General features: G+C 41.5%; 1 protein-coding gene across 1 annotated transcript; it reads left to right on the forward strand.

The window, feature by feature from the left end:
- The first annotated feature begins 41 nt into the window (after nt 1-41).
- On the forward strand, nt 42-17,588 carry LOC149944071 (uncharacterized). The gene is made up of 5 exons (XM_090176281.1): nt 42-315; nt 13,496-13,965; nt 14,019-14,283; nt 14,351-14,493; nt 17,442-17,588. Exons 1-5 carry the CDS (start codon nt 42-44, stop codon nt 17,586-17,588), a joined length of 1,299 nt encoding a protein of 432 aa, XP_090032407.1.
- The last annotated feature ends 628 nt before the right edge of the window (nt 17,589-18,216 follow it).

The following is an 18,216-nucleotide window of genomic DNA, read 5'->3' on the forward strand; positions in this document are numbered from 1 at the left end:
CGGTTTTGGGTCCAACTCTCTTTGTCATCTTCATCAATGACATGCCCCAGGTTGTCAAGGAGTCTTTTCTGAAACTATTTGCAGACGACAACAAAATAGGCCGAAAAATTTCGTCACTGGGTGACTCGACGTGCCTACAGAATGGCATCCAAGCTCTTGAGCAATGGGTGTCTTCCAAAAGCATGGGTTTCAACGCCTCTAAGTCAATGGAACTGCATTGTGGGGATAAAAACCCCTCTTTCGGGTACCGTTTGGGTGGTAGGCTGATTGAGGCTCGAACTGTAGTCCGTGATCTTGGGGTTATGCTCAGTGGCCGTATGTTTGGAGCTGCTCGTGTTATGCGCGCTCTCTGTTTACTACACCGTTCCTTTTCGCATTTCAGTGTTAAGTCGTTTACAATATTTAACAACATTTGTATATATTCGCCCTCAACTCGAATACTGCTCGAGTATTTGGTCACCCAATCTAGTCAAAGATATTGAGCATTTCGAGAGAGTACACAAAAAGCCACGAAATTGGTTAATGGTATGCGTACTCTTTCTTACGAAGAGCGCCTTAAACGCTTAAATTTAATGTCCCTTAAGGACAAGCAAGAAATGATCTCTTGGAGACGTTCAAAATTATTCATGGTCTCTACAATGTCCAATATAATGAGTTTTTTTAGGTCAAATGGTCTGGGCCCAAAGCCCCCACAATTGTCAAAAAGCGCTGTAATAGCGCGAAACGCCGTGTGTTTTTCACTCAACGGGTTGTAAATGATTGGAATCAGCTCCCGACATTTGTGAAAGTTAAATCCTCAGCCCCAGCGTTCAAGACCCGCCTTAATAAGTTTTGTGGCTGGTAAAAAAATAAATACAAAAAAATGTATATATATATCTATATAATCTGCTGTATACCCATATTGGCCCTTAACGGGTCGGAGTGTGCAATAACTGGTGGCTTTCCCGGGGAGTCAGGGTCCGAATCTTGTAACCCATAAGGGTGGTGGCGTACTGGGAGATGTTAGCTCCGATCAAATGGTCCTATCTCCACCTCCGACTTCGGACAGGTTTGGGCTGGATTCTGAGCTTCGGCTCAGGCTAACGGAGAGGGTCCGTGCAAACTGGCCGCCTCGGCGGATTGGGTAGCCTGCTGTGGGGCGGCGGGCCTTCGTATGAGGGCACGGCGGTCCTGTTTCCCGGCCTTTTGGGGTCACACCGGTATCTCCGGTGCCAGCTGTGCCGGGTTACTTGGACTGCTGTGTGCTCGTCGTTCCCCTTTAGGAGCTCTCTCCAAAGGGTTTGACTACTTACTGCCGTAGGTAGGGTGTTGGCTGGAGTTGCTACAGCATCCACTCTTAATACCACTGCTGTGTGCGAAGTGGGAATTGGTCCACCCATTGCTGTACCTTCTGCTGGGTTGAGTGGCTTGCGTCAAAGGTGCTACAGATGCTGGATTTGTCACCTGTCCGGGCTAGGTGGACGCTGGCGTAGGGCACTATGATGATAGACCTCCGGTGGTATAGTCTTTGTTACTAGGTACGCCGGGCTATAAATTCTGACACACTGTATACCCATATTGTATGTAACTTTCGTTCATATTGCTTTCTTATGTTTGTATATTTCGTGTTTCAGGGCTCAATAAGTGCATTTCACTTTCTTTTCCTGACTAATAAAATTATTATTATCATAGTAATAGTCCTGTTTTATAAACAGGATTACAGGACTATTATTGTTCCTAACTATTACCTTTCGTTATATAATATAACTTATATTTTGGCAAAACTAACGTTAAAAGTTTAGTATTTATTTCATTACTAATTACTAATAAGTTAGATACTGACACATAGTACCTGAAATTGTCTTCTGCTGAAAACTTGACTGCTTCTGTGAAAGTTTGTTACACAACTAGAAACTTTCATAAGGGCCTTTCGTCTAGAGTTCTAGACTACCGTTCTAAATTGACAATTTTAACTAATTTCACAACAAATAATTTGCTTCAAATACAACGAATTCCGGTTTATTCTTATTTACTACGTCGTTGGTTCTGCTTTATCGAGAATTTGATATTATATACCGATTAATTTCCCAACGAAATCGAATCGAGATTACTTCGTGCACGTGGAACTTGGAAGAGAAATAATATAGTAAAGCAAAATACACGAATGGAAATAATATAGTTTGTATAGTTGGGCATGGCTAAATATAATATGTTAATAGAATATATTTTATTGATTTTGTTTACTTACTTTGATATTTTCTTAGGGTGCAAAATTATATTTTTAGGCGGCAGCGCGAGGTCAGGCATTTCGGTCTTGCGGTCAAAAGGTATTGGTCCCGTCGTCCCGATCCCGTTTCGGCGCCCCCACCTATGACGGCGCCTGGTGCGACCATCAGTAGTAGGATACTACTACCCTTGCTGGATTTGTCACCTGTCCGGGCTTGGGGACGCTGGCGTAGGGCACTATGATGATAGGCCCCCGGTGGTATGGCCCCTGTTGCTAGGTACACCGGGCTAAAAATTCTGGCACACTTCTATTCTTGTAGTATCGCCCCACTACTTTTTCTTCTTGATATTATATACCCTGGTTTAAAATGAAAATACCAGGATAATGCTTTATCCGTCAGACCTATCCACTGTAATTTTATTTTTTTATTTACTATTGTAAAATAAATAGTCGCAAAAAAACGTTCGTCGACGATGTTGGACATTTTCGTTGGGAAAACGATTTGTATTTCTAATTAGCTAAAGATTTTATAAACAAATCCAATTCTTGGTAAACCAAAAAGGCACACAACTCAATTTCAGCGCCCCTCTCAAACCGGCGCCCTGGGCAGTTGCCCGGGTTGTCCGGCCCTTGAGCCGCCCCTGAGTAAGGCTAAATAAATAGAGGCGAGTAAGAACTTGCACCATTGTAAACGTTGTCTTTTTTAAATAAGCAAATTAAAAAATAAGAGTAGTTACATCTAGCTAGAGGAACAAACACAGCACCCCACACAAGGAGAACGCAACCCGTCAGAAGTCGTGCATTTTCTGGTGTACATTTTTCATTGGTTAGACCCTTGGTTAGACGCTTTAGCGCCTGCTGCCGTCGGAAGGGGAAAATTCGGAAATTGTCTTCCCCCTTTCCGTAAAACGTTCAGCGTAAAGGTTCGTTAGCGTGTTTAAAGGCTAGCTGCGTTCTCCTTGTGTTTGTTGCTCCAAGGTTACACGGAGTTGTTACATGTTTAAAATTGTTGAAACCTAGGAGCAACAAACACAAGGAGAACGCAGCTAGCCTTTAAACACGCTAACGAACCTTTACTCTGAACGTTTTACGGGGGGGGGGGAGACAATTTCCGAATTTTCCCCTTCCGACGGCAGCAGGCGCTAAAGCGTCTAGCCAATGAAAAATGTTCGCAAGAAAATCCACGACTTTTGATGGGTTGCGTTCTTCTTGTGTGGGGGGTTGTGTTTGTTGCTTCTAGTTGAAACTATTAAATTTAATATGATAAAAAAAATCTATTAGGCAGTAATGATGGCTAAAGAGTTACTAAATACGATTATTTTAAATAATTTTTATAAAATATTTAATGGTCTAAAATAGAACAGATCTTAAACCCTCGCCATTATTACCTATTTAACTAAATAAAACAAAAATGAATTAAGAAATAGGCGCTTAAATAAATCATCCTCCCAGGAAATCGCCAAGAAGTAATATTTCCGAGAGCCAGGACCCGCAAGGTATTGTTTATAGAGTGCTTGTCGAAATAATGGCAACTTTTCACCTGTAAACAGAATGTCGTGTTTTTTCCAAGTCTTAATATGTCAAAAAAGCGACCTGCTTAAAGGGCAACGCGAGTGGTCATGCAGGGGGGGGGGGTGGAATATGTTTTCTTCAACAAGCCGTAAGTAGGTTTTCCAAGGATGATTTTATACAGCGCGAAAGCCTTATTCTCCTTTGGTGTAGCCACGTGGCGCAATTTCGCTCTCATTCACGAATTCGTGAGTTAGCTCGCAATCAACGAACCCAGGAATTTAGGATTAGCATAATTTATTTATTATGAAGAAAAGAACTGGGTTAGTTTCCGAGAGTTGGACTTTGATATTTTCGATTTAACAATGTTTTGGAATAAAATTATTTGTGAATTGAATATTTTTAATAATCGAAGTTGAAACATTAGGCCTTGGACGCGGTAAATCTCTGTCGCTAGCCTCACATTGGATAAAGAAAATTCAACACCACACACACTCCTATATCCCGTCTCCCTTAACAATTTCCCTATCATTATACCCCGACATAATATTTATCTTTTTTTATTACATTTATTTTGTAGAAGTTTAGGATCCGATTTGTTGGTAAGCAAGGAGACTTCACTTTCCTCGGCCATTTTCGCGACTAAAGAATGCATGGATTTTGCGTAAAAACCGCGAGAGGCGCATTTATACAAAATAAATTCGGCAAATATGGTTATGGTTTTTTTTACAGAGGGAAAGGCTATGGCAGATAGCGCATGCGCAGTCGTTTTTTTTATCTATAAGATAATTTTCCCCCCTGCATGGTCACTTGCGTTGCCCTTTAAAAGGGAACGCCATGGGGAACGCTTGTTGCTACGGTAATGGTGAAAATTTTCCATTACTTTAACAAGCACTATATAAACAGTGACTTGCAGGTCCTGGCTCTCGGAAATATTACTTCTTGCGTATGTTTTTGAGATGGTTCGTTAAGTTTAAGATTTATTAAAACAATACCTAAAGGTTTAATCATAGTTATAACTTCAAAAAATTACTATTCTGGCACAAACCAAATTACAGGTAAACTCGTCTTATAATAACACATTTTCAAATTCATTTCCTTTAAATTTCTACAACACATGTGCAATGTTAATAGGAGTATATACTCTTTAAAGATAATTCTCCGTGAGAATTTTTCTCCCCGTGAGAACTTGCTAAAAAGCGTCAAAAATAAATAGATTCTTCTAAAGATGGCGGTTTACGAGAATGCCACGAACGTTGTAATCTAAGCCTTTGACAATAAATATTATTTTTACACGATTTCACGACAATATATGAAGGAACAAGGAAGAAATTATTTTATTTATTATTTAAAAGCAAATATTTCATTATAAATTAATTTAACATTCGGTTTTCTCTGAAATTCCTTTTCATCCACAAAGATATCATAATTTTTATTTTTTCAGCATCAAGTAGACTGATTAGAATATTAGCTGTGAGAAAGACCGTTAAAATTTTGAGGTGATAATTCTCACTATCAAGGGAAGAATTACTAGAATTTTGACGCGCCCCATGCCTAACTTTTCTAGGCTTGATATGGGTTTTAACCAAAGTGACATAATTACCAAAAGTGGGTCAATCGGACCTATTTCATAATGAATTTTACGAGCCAAATACAAGTTGGGAGTGGAGAAGGGAAAGTATGCCTTGGGGAGGGAAGGAAGTTAAAACCAACAAATAATAGTGAGGAACGGAGGAACTAACAAGGATACTGTATCAGTATCCTTGGTAGCACTGGTCAAAGCGAGGGGTCGGACATTTGTACAAAATCCCGTACACTTCGCAAGAAATCTCCGACGAAATCGCGAAATCCCTGACGAAATCGCAAAATCTCTGACCAAATTAAAAAATCTCTGACGAAATCGCAAAATCTTATGAAATCCCGAAATCTTTGACGAAATCGCGAAATCTCTGACGAAATCGCGAAATCTTTGACCAAATTCGCAAAATCTTATGAAATCCCGAAATCTTTGACGAAATCGCGAAATCTCTGACGAAATCGCGAAATCTTTGACCAAATTCGCAAAATCTTATGAAATCCCGAAATCTTTGACGAAATCGCGAAATCTCTGACGAAATCGCGAAATCTCTGACGAAATCGCGAAATCTCTGACGAAATCGCGAAATCTTTGACGAAATCGCGAAATCTTTGACGAAATCGCGAAATCTCTGACGAAATCGCGAAATCTTTGACCAAATTCGCAAAATCTTATGAAATCCCGAAATCTTTGACGAAATCGCGAAATCTCTGACGAAATCGCGAAATCTCTGACGAAATCGCGAAATCTCTGACGAAATCGCGAAATCTTTGACGAAATCGCGAAATCTTATGAAATCCCGAAATCTTAGACGAAATCGCGAAATCTTTGACGAAATCGCGAAATCTCTGACGAAATCGCGAAATCTCTGACGAAATCCCGAAATCTTATGAAATCCCGAAATCTTTGACGAAATCGCGAAATCTCTGACGAAATCGCGAAATCTTTGACCAAATTCGCAAAATCTTATGAAATCCCGAAATCTTTGACGAAATCGCGAAATCTCTGACGAAATCGCGAAATCTCTGACGAAATCGCGAAATCTCTGACGAAATCGCGAAATCTTTGACGAAATCGCGAAATCTTATGAAATCCCGAAATCTTTGACGAAATCGCGAAATCTCTGACGAAATCGCGAAATCTTTGACCAAATTCGCAAAATCTTATGAAATCCCGAAATCTTTGACGAAATCGCGAAATCTCTGACGAAATCGCGAAATCTCCGACGAAATCGCGAAATCTTTGACGAAATCACGAAATCTTCGACGAAATCGCGAAAAATCTTCGACGAAATCGCGAAATTTTTGACGAAATCGCGAAATCTTCGACGAAATCACGAAATCTTTGACGAAACCGCGAAATCTTTGACGAAATCGCGAAATCTTTGACGAAATCGCGAAATCTTTGACGAAATCGCGAAATCTTTGACGAAACCGCGAAATCTTTGACGAAATCGCGAAATCTCTGACGAAATCGCGAAATCTCTGACGAAATCGCGAAATCTTTGACCAAATTCGCAAAATCTTATGAAATCCCGAAATCTTTGACGAAATCGCGAAATCTCTGACGAAATCGCGAAATCTTATGAAATCCCGAAATCTTTGACGAAATCGCGAAATCTCTGACGAAATCCCGAAATCTTATGAAATCCCGAAATCTTTGACGAAATCGCGAAATCTCTGACGAAATCGCGAAATCTTTGACCAAATTCGCAAAATCTTATGAAATCCCGAAATCTTTGACGAAATCGCGAAATCTCTGACGAAATCGCGAAATCTCTGACGAAATCGCGAAATCTCTGACGAAATCGCGAAATCTTTGACGAAATCGCGAAATCTTATGAAATCCCGAAATCTTTGACGAAATCGCGAAATCTTTGACGAAATCGCGAAATCTCTGACGAAATCGCGAAATCTCTGACGAAATCGCGAAATCTCTGACGAAATCGCGAAATCTTTGACCAAATTCGCAAAATCTTATGAAATCCCGAAATCTTTGACGAAATCGCGAAATCTCTGACGAAATCGCGAAATCTCTGACGAAATCGCGAAATCTCTGACGAAATCGCGAAATCTTTGACGAAATCGCGAAATCTTATGAAATCCCGAAATCTTTGACGAAATCGCGAAATCTCTGACGAAATCGCGAAATCTTTGACCAAATTCGCAAAATCTTATGAAATCGCGAAATCTCTGACGAAATCGCGAAATCTTATGAAATCCCGAAATCTTTGACGAAATCGCGAAATCTCTGACGAAATCGCGAAATCTTATGAAATCCCGAAATCTTTGACGAAATCGCGAAATCTCTGACGAAATCGCGAAATCTTATGAAATCCCGAAATCTTTGACGAAATCGCGAAATCTCTGACGAAATCGCGAAATCTTATGAAATCCCGAAATCTTTGACGAAATCGCGAAATCTCTGACGAAATCGCGAAATCTTATGAAATCCCGAAATCTTTGACGAAATCGCGAAATCTCTGACGAAATCGCGAAATCTTATGAAATCCCGAAATCTTTGACGAAATCGCGAAATCTCTGACGAAATCGCGAAATCTCTGACGAAATCGCGAAATCTTTGACGAAATCGCGAAATCTTATGAAATCCCGAAATCTTTGACGAAATCGCGAAATCTCTGACGAAATCGCGAAATCTTTGACCAAATTCGCAAAATCTTATGAAATCCCGAAATCTTTGACGAAATCGCGAAATCTCTGACGAAATCGCGAAATCTCTGACGAAATCGCGAAATCTCTGACGAAATCGCGAAATCTTTGACGAAATCGCGAAATCTTATGAAATCCCGAAATCTTTGACGAAATCGCGAAATCTCTGACGAAATCGCGAAATCTTTGACCAAATTCGCAAAATCTTATGAAATCCCGAAATCTTTGACGAAATCGCGAAATCTCTGACGAAATCGCGAAATCTCTGACGAAATCGCGAAATCTCTGACGAAATCGCGAAATCTTTGACGAAATCGCGAAATCTTATGAAATCCCGAAATCTTAGACGAAATCGCGAAATCTTTGACGAAATCGCGAAATCTCTGACGAAATCGCGAAATCTCTGACGAAATCGCGAAATCTCTGACGAAATCGCGAAATCTTTGACCAAATTCGCAAAATCTTATGAAATCCCGAAATCTTTGACGAAATCGCGAAATCTCTGACGAAATCCCGAAATCTTATGAAATCCCGAAATCTTTGACGAAATCGCGAAATCTCTGACGAAATCGCGAAATCTTTGACCAAATTCGCAAAATCTTATGAAATCCCGAAATCTTTGACGAAATCGCGAAATCTCTGACGAAATCGCGAAATCTCTGACGAAATCGCGAAATCTCTGACGAAATCGCGAAATCTTTGACGAAATCGCGAAATCTTATGAAATCCCGAAATCTTTGACGAAATCGCGAAATCTCTGACGAAATCGCGAAATCTTTGACCAAATTCGCAAAATCTTATGAAATCCCGAAATCTTTGACGAAATCGCGAAATCTCTGACGAAATCGCGAAATCTTATGAAATCCCGAAATCTTTGACGAAATCGCGAAATCTCTGACGAAATCGCGAAATCTTATGAAATCCCGAAATCTTTGACGAAATCGCGAAATCTCTGACGAAATCGCGAAATCTCTGACGAAATCGCGAAATCTCTGACGAAATCGCGAAATCTTTGACGAAATCGCGAAATCTTATGAAATCCCGAAATCTTTGACGAAATCGCGAAATCTCTGACGAAATCGCGAAATCTTTGACCAAATTCGCAAAATCTTATGAAATCCCGAAATCTTTGACGAAATCGCGAAATCTCTGACGAAATCGCGAAATCTCCGACGAAATCGCGAAATCTTTGACGAAATCACGAAATCTTCGACGAAATCGCGAAAAATCTTCGACGAAATCGCGAAATTTTTGACGAAATCACGAAATCTTTGACGAAACCGCGAAATCTTTGACGAAATCGCGAAATCTTTGACGAAATCGCGAAATCTTTGACGAAACCGCGAAATCTTTGACGAAATCGCGAAATCTCTGACGAAATCGCGAAATCTCTGACGAAATCGCGAAATCTCTGACGAAATCGCGAAATCTTTGACCAAATTCGCAAAATCTTATGAAATCCCGAAATCTTTGACGAAATCGCGAAATCTCTGACGAAATCGCGAAATCTTATGAAATCCCGAAATCTTTGACGAAATCGCGAAATCTCTGACGAAATCCCGAAATCTTATGAAATCCCGAAATCTTTGACGAAATCGCGAAATCTCTGACGAAATCGCGAAATCTTTGACCAAATTCGCAAAATCTTATGAAATCCCGAAATCTTTGACGAAATCGCGAAATCTCTGACGAAATCGCGAAATCTCTGACGAAATCGCGAAATCTCTGACGAAATCGCGAAATCTTTGACGAAATCGCGAAATCTTATGAAATCCCGAAATCTTTGACGAAATCGCGAAATCTTTGACGAAATCGCGAAATCTCTGACGAAATCGCGAAATCTCTGACGAAATCGCGAAATCTCTGACGAAATCGCGAAATCTTTGACCAAATTCGCAAAATCTTATGAAATCCCGAAATCTTTGACGAAATCGCGAAATCTCTGACGAAATCCCGAAATCTTATGAAATCCCGAAATCTTTGACGAAATCGCGAAATCTTTGACGAAATCGCGAAATCTTTGACCAAATTCGCAAAATCTTATGAAATCCCGAAATCTTTGACGAAATCGCGAAATCTCTGACGAAATCGCGAAATCTCTGACGAAATCGCGAAATCTCTGACGAAATCGCGAAATCTTTGACGAAATCGCGAAATCTTATGAAATCCCGAAATCTTTGACGAAATCGCGAAATCTCTGACGAAATCGCGAAATCTTTGACCAAATTCGCAAAATCTTATGAAATCGCGAAATCTCTGACGAAATCGCGAAATCTTATGAAATCCCGAAATCTTTGACGAAATCGCGAAATCTCTGACGAAATCGCGAAATCTTATGAAATCCCGAAATCTTTGACGAAATCGCGAAATCTCTGACGAAATCGCGAAATCTTATGAAATCCCGAAATCTTTGACGAAATCGCGAAATCTCTGACGAAATCGCGAAATCTTATGAAATCCCGAAATCTTTGACGAAATCGCGAAATCTCTGACGAAATCGCGAAATCTTATGAAATCCCGAAATCTTTGACGAAATCGCGAAATCTCTGACGAAATCGCGAAATCTCTGACGAATTCGCGAAATCTCTGACGAAATCGCGAAATCTTTGACGAAATCGCGAAATCTTATGAAATCCCGAAATCTTTGACGAAATCGCGAAATCTCTGACGAAATCGCGAAATCTTTGACCAAATTCGCAAAATCTTACGAAATCCCGAAATCTAGGGGGCTCTGTGCTGACTAAACCTTGATTGCCGAATAAATTAGAAAATCGGGGTTGTTATAACTTTTTTTAATTGCCATACTTATCACTGTCATGTTGCTTATTGGAGCATCAAAGTTTCTAAAATTCAACGTTACTTGACACTAAGAGCAATGAAGTACGAGGGCATTCTAGCCTTAAGTTGTAGTAACAGGTGTTGTAATAGACGCGATATAAAAACTCGATAGTGAATCACGTACCACGTGTTTGTTTTAAACAAAAAATATCATTTCTATAATTTTTTTATTGATGATTTATTTATTTCATATTATCAAAAGCGAAATAAGTTACAAAAGTGTGTCAAGGAAACGTTTTTGAAATGAATGTTACTCTCGAAGTAAAAGTTGGGAAGGGAGGAAGTTGAAAAGTAGAAATAGTGTCGCCTGGTGAGAGCTTCGAGAACTTAGGCGGCGCTGGAGAAGGCTAGCTGCAGGCTTATTGATTTTTTGCTACTCGACGGAAACGCTACCGCCATCTATCAACGTTTTAAAGCAAAACTATCTTTCTACAGGCATCTCCCAATAAATTTTTAGCATTTTTAATAATGTCCCTTTTGATATTATTTATTTTACGAACTATTCATACTATACTAACTCTCTCCCACAGAACTTCAGTAAAATTAAAGGGAAACCATACGATTATTTTCTGCCACCAGATGGGGTAAGAATTGTCTCAGCATTGGGCTAAATTGATTAGAGTAAGGGCAGGCCGGCTCAAGACATTTTTCTCACCCGGGAAAGGGGGATTTGTGGCGCCCCTCTTATTTTGAGACTAAATAAAACTACCCCGCCCCCCGTAAAAACATTACCATGTCCATGTTCTAAATTTACCGTTTTCATAACAATCAATAATCCCTATAATGACTATAAATACTTTGTGTAAACATATTTAATACCTTCTTTCTGGTACATGGTCATTTAACATGGAGCTTGAAACGCTAGGTAAGGTGGCAAGACTAGTATACCTAAAGTACATTAATTGTAATGTCCATACTGAATAGAATCACGGTTAATATGTGAAATAAAAGAATTAAGTTTACGAAGAACCCGTAAGTTAAAGATAAAAATAATGGATATTTTTATTTTTAACTCACGGGTTGTTCTTAGGAAACTTAATTCTTTTATTCCTTTCAATTAAGTTGTTAAAGCAATTAATGTAACACTTTTTGCGGGATTTTTTAAGGCCTACACCATATGTAACATAATAACTCATAAGTATGCCATAAAAGCAATTTCACTAATGAAACCTTGTTCACGGGATATGACGTTAATTACGTCACTTACAATTCCGTGACGAAATACGCGTCATCAACTTTACTGATTGGAAACGGAAGTTAGTGAGAATTCCTCGCGCGTTTCTGGCTTTGCCCACGTCAAGTTTAGCTCGTACCTCGCGATCACGTGATTTCATTTCCATGGTAACCTTTTCAATAGCGCAAGGATTATAAGCATTTTTGCATTTTAGGGTTCGCTTTATGTATGTTCCGCGTGAAACAAGGTCTCATTGAATTTTTTATTTATACAGAGGCATACTTATGAGTAATTATGTTGCATATGCCTACACGTATGAACATTTTTAAAGCTGTCGCTTGCTTTTCTGCTTCAATGACTTATCTTCATTTCCTTTTTTTATATAAAGAACCAGAATGCTTCTTTTTCTCGGACATCTTAATTCAATTCAACGTGACTCTAATTAATATCTATTTAACTGAAACTAATAAATGGCTTTATGCACGTGTGCGTATAATAGATGAGACTAACTGAAACAACGGCCATCGAAAACGATTTAAATGTATTTTAGAATATTAAATGCAGGTTCATAATAGCCTGAGAAACAAAAAAAATTCTTGAAGATGGCTAGTTTATTTATCATAAAGCTGGATAAACGACAACGAAATAGCAAGCAAGTACATTGAAGTACTGTATTACTTTGGGCTTCCTTCTATTATTGTGGCCCTAAATGGGTGTGCAATAACTGGTGACTTTACCGGGGAGTTGGGGTCTGATCAAATGGTCCTACCTCCACCTCCGACTTCAGTCAGGTTTGGGCTGGAAACTGAGCTTCGGCTCAGGCTAACGGAGAGGGCCCGTGCAAACTGGCCACCTCGGCGGATTGGGTAGCCTGCTGTGGGGCGGCGGGCCTTCGTATGAGAACACGGTGGTCTTGTTTCCCGGCTTTTTGGAGCACACCGGGATCTACGGTGCCAGCTGTGCCGGGCTATGTGGACCGCTATGTTCCCATCGTTCCAATTAAGGAGCTCTCTCCAAAGGGTATGGCTCTTTACCTACGTAGGTAGGGTGTCGGCTGGAGTTGCACAAGCATCTACTCTTAATCCCACCGCTGTGTGCGATGTGAGAATTGGTCCACCCATTGCTGCACCATTTGCTGGGTTGAGGGGTTTGCGTCAAAGGTGCGACCCAGTAGCGGCCCCAGCAAGTTATTCTGGTGGTGCGAAATCCCATTGTGGCGCCCCCCCCCCCTATGCGGTCGTATATTCGTGATTTTTTTAATTTATTTTCACTGTGGAGCCTCATTTGGTGGCTGTGTATTTAGAAAATTTATTTTCTCAATTTACTTCGCCTCCTAGCGATTTCACTCCTCTTGACTTCCGTTTGACGTACAGTCACGTACTCCACTGTTAGACGCTAGCTACAACGGCTATCGGTTGCTAAATCTCCGGGTCCAGATAATGTTCACCCTCGGCTGCTACGCGAGGGCGCTTCGATTTTAGCCTCACCTTTACACTCGCTTTATACGCGCTCTATCTCACTAGGTAGACTTCCTGGGTTGTGGAGACACGCGAACATCCGTGCTATCCGTAAAACCCCTGGCGCCTGTGCCTATGATAATTTTAGAGGCATTAGTCTCACCTGTATCCCTTGTAAGCATTTGGAGACAAATGTTCGAGATACTTTGGTGTCTTTCCTCGAGGGTCGATCGTTCTTCTCTAAAGATCAACATGGTTTCCTGTTACGGCGATCTTGTTTCACTAATATGTTGTCCACTCTTGCGGCGGTCACTCGATGTCTTGATGGTGGTGACTCGTTTTATTTAATTTATTTGGACCTGCGGAAAGCTTTCGACACGGTGCCACATTCTCTACTTATTCGTAAACTGGAGCTTTTAGAGGTCCCCTCTACGATTGTACATTGGATTTCTGAATTCTTGACTGGTTGCACTCAGCGGGTTGTTTTGGGAGGTGCACGTTCTTCTTGGTGTGAGGTGACCAGCGGTGGCCCCAGGGTTCGGTTTTGGGTCCAACTCTCTTTGTCATCTTCATCAATGACATGCCCCAGGTTGTCAAGGAGTCTTTTCTGAAACTATTTGCAGACGACAACAAAATAGGCCGAAAAATTTCGTCACTGGGTGACTCGACGTGCCTACAGAATGGCATCCAAGCTCTTGAGCAATGGGTGTCTTCCAAAAGCATGTATTTCAACGCCTCTAAGTCAATGGAACTGCATTGTGGGGATAAAAACCCCTCTTTCGGGTACCGTTTGAGTGGTAGGCTGATTGAGGCTCGAACTGTAGTCCGTGATCTTGGGGTTATGCTCAGTGGCCGTATGTTTGGAGCTGCTCGTGTTATGCGCGCTCTCTGTTTACTACACCGTTCCTTTTCGCATTTCAGTGTTAAGTCGTTTACAATATTTAACAACATTTGTATATATTCGCCCTCAACTCGAATACTGCTCGAGTATTTGGTCACCCAATCTAGTCAAAGATATTGAGCATTTCGAGAGAGTACACAAAAAGCCACGAAATTGGTTAATGGTATGCGTACTCTTTCTTACGAAGAGCGCCTTAAACGCTTAAATTTAATGTCCCTTAAGGACAAGCAAGAAATGATCTCTTGGAGACGTTCAAAATTATTCATGGTCTCTACAATGTCCAATATAATGAGTTTTTTAGGTCAAATGGTCTGGGCCCAAAGCCCCCACAATTGTCAAAAAGCGCTGTAATAGCGCGAAACGCCGTGTGTTTTTCACTCAACGGGTTGTAAATGATTGGAATCAGCTCCCGACATTTGTGAAAGTTAAATCCTCAGCCCCAGCGTTCAAGACCCGCCTTAATAAGTTTTGTGGCTGGTAAAAAAATAAATACAAAAAAAATGTATATATATATCTATATAATCTGCTGTATACCCATATTGGCCCTTAACGGGTCGGAGTGTGCAATAACTGGTGGCTTTCCCGGGGAGTCAGGGTCCGAATCTTGTAACCCATAAGGGTGGTGGCGTACTGGGAGATGTTAGCTCCGATCAAATGGTCCTATCTCCACCTCCGACTTCGGACAGGTTTGGGCTGGATTCTGAGCTTCGGCTCAGGCTAACGGAGAGGGTCCGTGCAAACTGGCCGCCTCGGCGGATTGGGTAGCCTGCTGTGGGGCGGCGGGCCTTCGTATGAGGGCACGGCGGTCCTGTTTCCCGGCCTTTTGGGGTCACACCGGTATCTCCGGTGCCAGCTGTGCCGGGTTACTTGGACTGCTGTGTGCTCGTCGTTCCCCTTTAGGAGCTCTCTCCAAAGGGTTTGACTACTTACTGCCGTAGGTAGGGTGTTGGCTGGAGTTGCTACAGCATCCACTCTTAATCCCACTGCTGTGTGCGAAGTGGGAATTGGTCCACCCATTGCTGTACCTTCTGCTGGGTTGAGTGGCTTGCGTCAAAGGTGCTACAGATGCTGGATTTGTCACCTGTCCGGGCTAGGTGGACGCTGGCGTAGGCCACTATGATGATAGACCTCCGGTGGTATGGTCTTTGTTACTAGGTACGCCGGGCTATAAATTCTGGCACACTGTATACCCATATTGTATGTAACTTTCGTTCATATTGCTTTCTTATGTTTGTATATTTCGTGTTTCAGGGCTCAATAAGTGCATTTCACTTTCTTTTCCTGACTAATAAAATTATTATTATCATAGTAATAGTCCTGTTTTATAAACAGGATTACAGGACTATTATTGTTCCTAACTATTACCTTTCGTTATATAATATAACTTATATTTTGGCAAAACTAACGTTAAAAGTTTAGTATTTATTTCATTACTAATTACTAATAAGTTAGATACTGACACATAGTACCTGAAATTGTCTTCTGCTGAAAACTTGACTGCTTCTGTGAAAGTTTGTAAGTGTTTGTTACACAACTAGAAACTTTCATAAGGGCCTTTCGTCTAGAGTTCTAGACTACCGTTCTAAATTGACAATTTTAACTAATTTCACAACAAATAATTTGCTTCAAATACAACGAATTCCGGTTTATTCTTATTTACTACGTCGTTGGTTCTGCTTTATCGAGAATTTGATATTATATACCGATTAATTTCCCAACGAAATCGAATCGAGATTACTTCGTGCACGTGGAACTTGGAAGGGAAATAATATAGTAAAGCAAAATACACGAATGGAAATAATATAGTTTGTATAGTTGGGCATGGCTAAATATATATAATATGTTAATAGAATATATTTTATTGATTTTGTTTACTTACTTTGATATTTTCTTAGGGTGCAAAATTATATTTTTAGGCGGCAGCGCGAGGTCAGGCATTTCGGTCTTGCGGTCAAAAGGTATTGGTCCCGTCGTCCCGATCCCGTTTCGGCGCCCCCACCTATGACGGCGCCCGGTGCGGTCGCACCGTTCGCACCGCCCTAGGGCCGGCGCTGGTGCGACCATCAGTAGTAGGATACTACTACCCATGCTGGATTTGTCACCTGTCCGGGCTTGGGGACGCTGGCGTAGGGCACTATGATGATAGGCCCCCGGTGGTATGGCCCCTGTTGCTAGGTACACCGGGCTAAAAATTCTGGCACACTTCTATTCTTGTAGTATCGCCCCACTACTTTTTCTTCTTGATATTATATACCCTGGTTTAAAATGAAAATACCAGGATAATGCTTTATCCGTCAGACCTATCCACTGTAATTTTATTTTTTTATTTACTATTGTAAAATAAATAGTCGCAAAAAAACGTTCGTCGACGATGTTGGACATTTTCGTTGGGAAAACGATTTGTATTTCTAATTAGCTAAAGATTTTATAAACAAATCCAATTCTTGGTAAACCAAAAAGGCACACAACTCAATTTCGGCGCCCCTCTCAAACCGGCGCCCTGGGCAGTTGCCCGGGTTGCCCGGCCCTTGAGCCGCCCCTGAGTAAGGCTAAATAAATAGAGGCGAGTAAGAACTTGCACCATTGTAAACGTTGTCTTTTTTAAATAAGGAAATTAAAAAATAAGAGTAGTTACATCTAGCTAGAGGAACAAACACAGCACCCCACACAAGGAGAACGCAACCCGTCAGAAGTCGTGCATTTTCTGGTGTACATTTTTCATTGGTTAGACCCTTGGTTAGACGCTTTAGCGCCTGCTGCCGTCGGAAGGGGAAAATTCGGAAATTGTCTTCCCCCTTTCCGTAAAACGTTCAGCGTAAAGGTTCGTTAGCGTGTTTAAAGGCTAGCTGCGTTCTCCTTGTATTTGTTGCTCCAAGGTTACTCGGAGTTGTTACATGTTTAAAATTGTTGAAATCTAGGAGCAACAAACACAAGGAGAACGCAGCTAGCCTTTAAACACGCTAACGAACCTTTACTCTGAACGTTTTACGGGGGGGGAGAGACAATTTCCGAATTTTCCCCTTCCGACGGCAGCAGGCGCTAAAGCGTCTAGCCAATGAAAAATGTACGCAAGAAAATCCACGACTTTTGATGGGTTGTGTCGTTGCCCAGGGAAACCGTGCGATTTCGGAAGCTAATCTCGACGTTGTTGCAAGAGCAGAATTCCAGTCCCAACAGCAGTTCGTGATGGAAGTTGTCGATGACAAGGGCGTCAATTTGAAAAGAAGATTCGCCGATCCCCAGTGTGAGGCTAGTTGAACCGACTGGAGTAATGAGGCTGCCATCGGCTACTCGTAGCATTATTGAGCCGGCTGGGCGGATGAGAAGACCAGTAGATCGGCAAATTGTGAGGTTAATGACGTTTTTAGTACTTCCAGAGTCAAGAATAACGTTAATGATGTTGTCATTTAAAAGTCCAGGGAGAGAGATAAGTTTATCGGGAGAACTGAGGAGGAAAGGTTCGTGGGTAGCAGACGGCAGGGTCCCTCCTAGTACCGCCGTCGGTCCCCGTTTCCCGGATGGGCGTTAAACCGGCCGTTAGGATGAGGTGAGTTATTGCGTCCACGCCACGGTGATGGGCTCCGACCACGAAACGGGGACTGGGACCGTCGATCTCTAGACTGGGATCGGAAACGGTCTTGAGACCGAGCCCCGTTCTGCTCTCGACAATAGGAAGAGCGGTGGTCGTCTCGTCCACAGATATTGCAGCGGTGTGAAGGGCTAGACTCTCTGCGGCGCTTGAGATCGTTTACGTCTTTTTGCAGACCTTCGAGCAGACGACGAAGGGATTGGATTTCGTCTTGTATCGGTGTCTGGTAGAGCAGAGGAGAGGTGTGTCGATCCTCAACCGTGGAAGATTTACTGGCTAGAGCGGTTGTCAAGAGCT

Source organism: Leiobunum rupestre, chromosome 5 (genome assembly GCF_980474605.1).
Source record: "Leiobunum rupestre chromosome 5, qqLeiRupe1.1.hap1, whole genome shotgun sequence".
NCBI classification, from domain to species: Eukaryota; Metazoa; Arthropoda; class Arachnida; order Opiliones; family Sclerosomatidae; genus Leiobunum; species Leiobunum rupestre.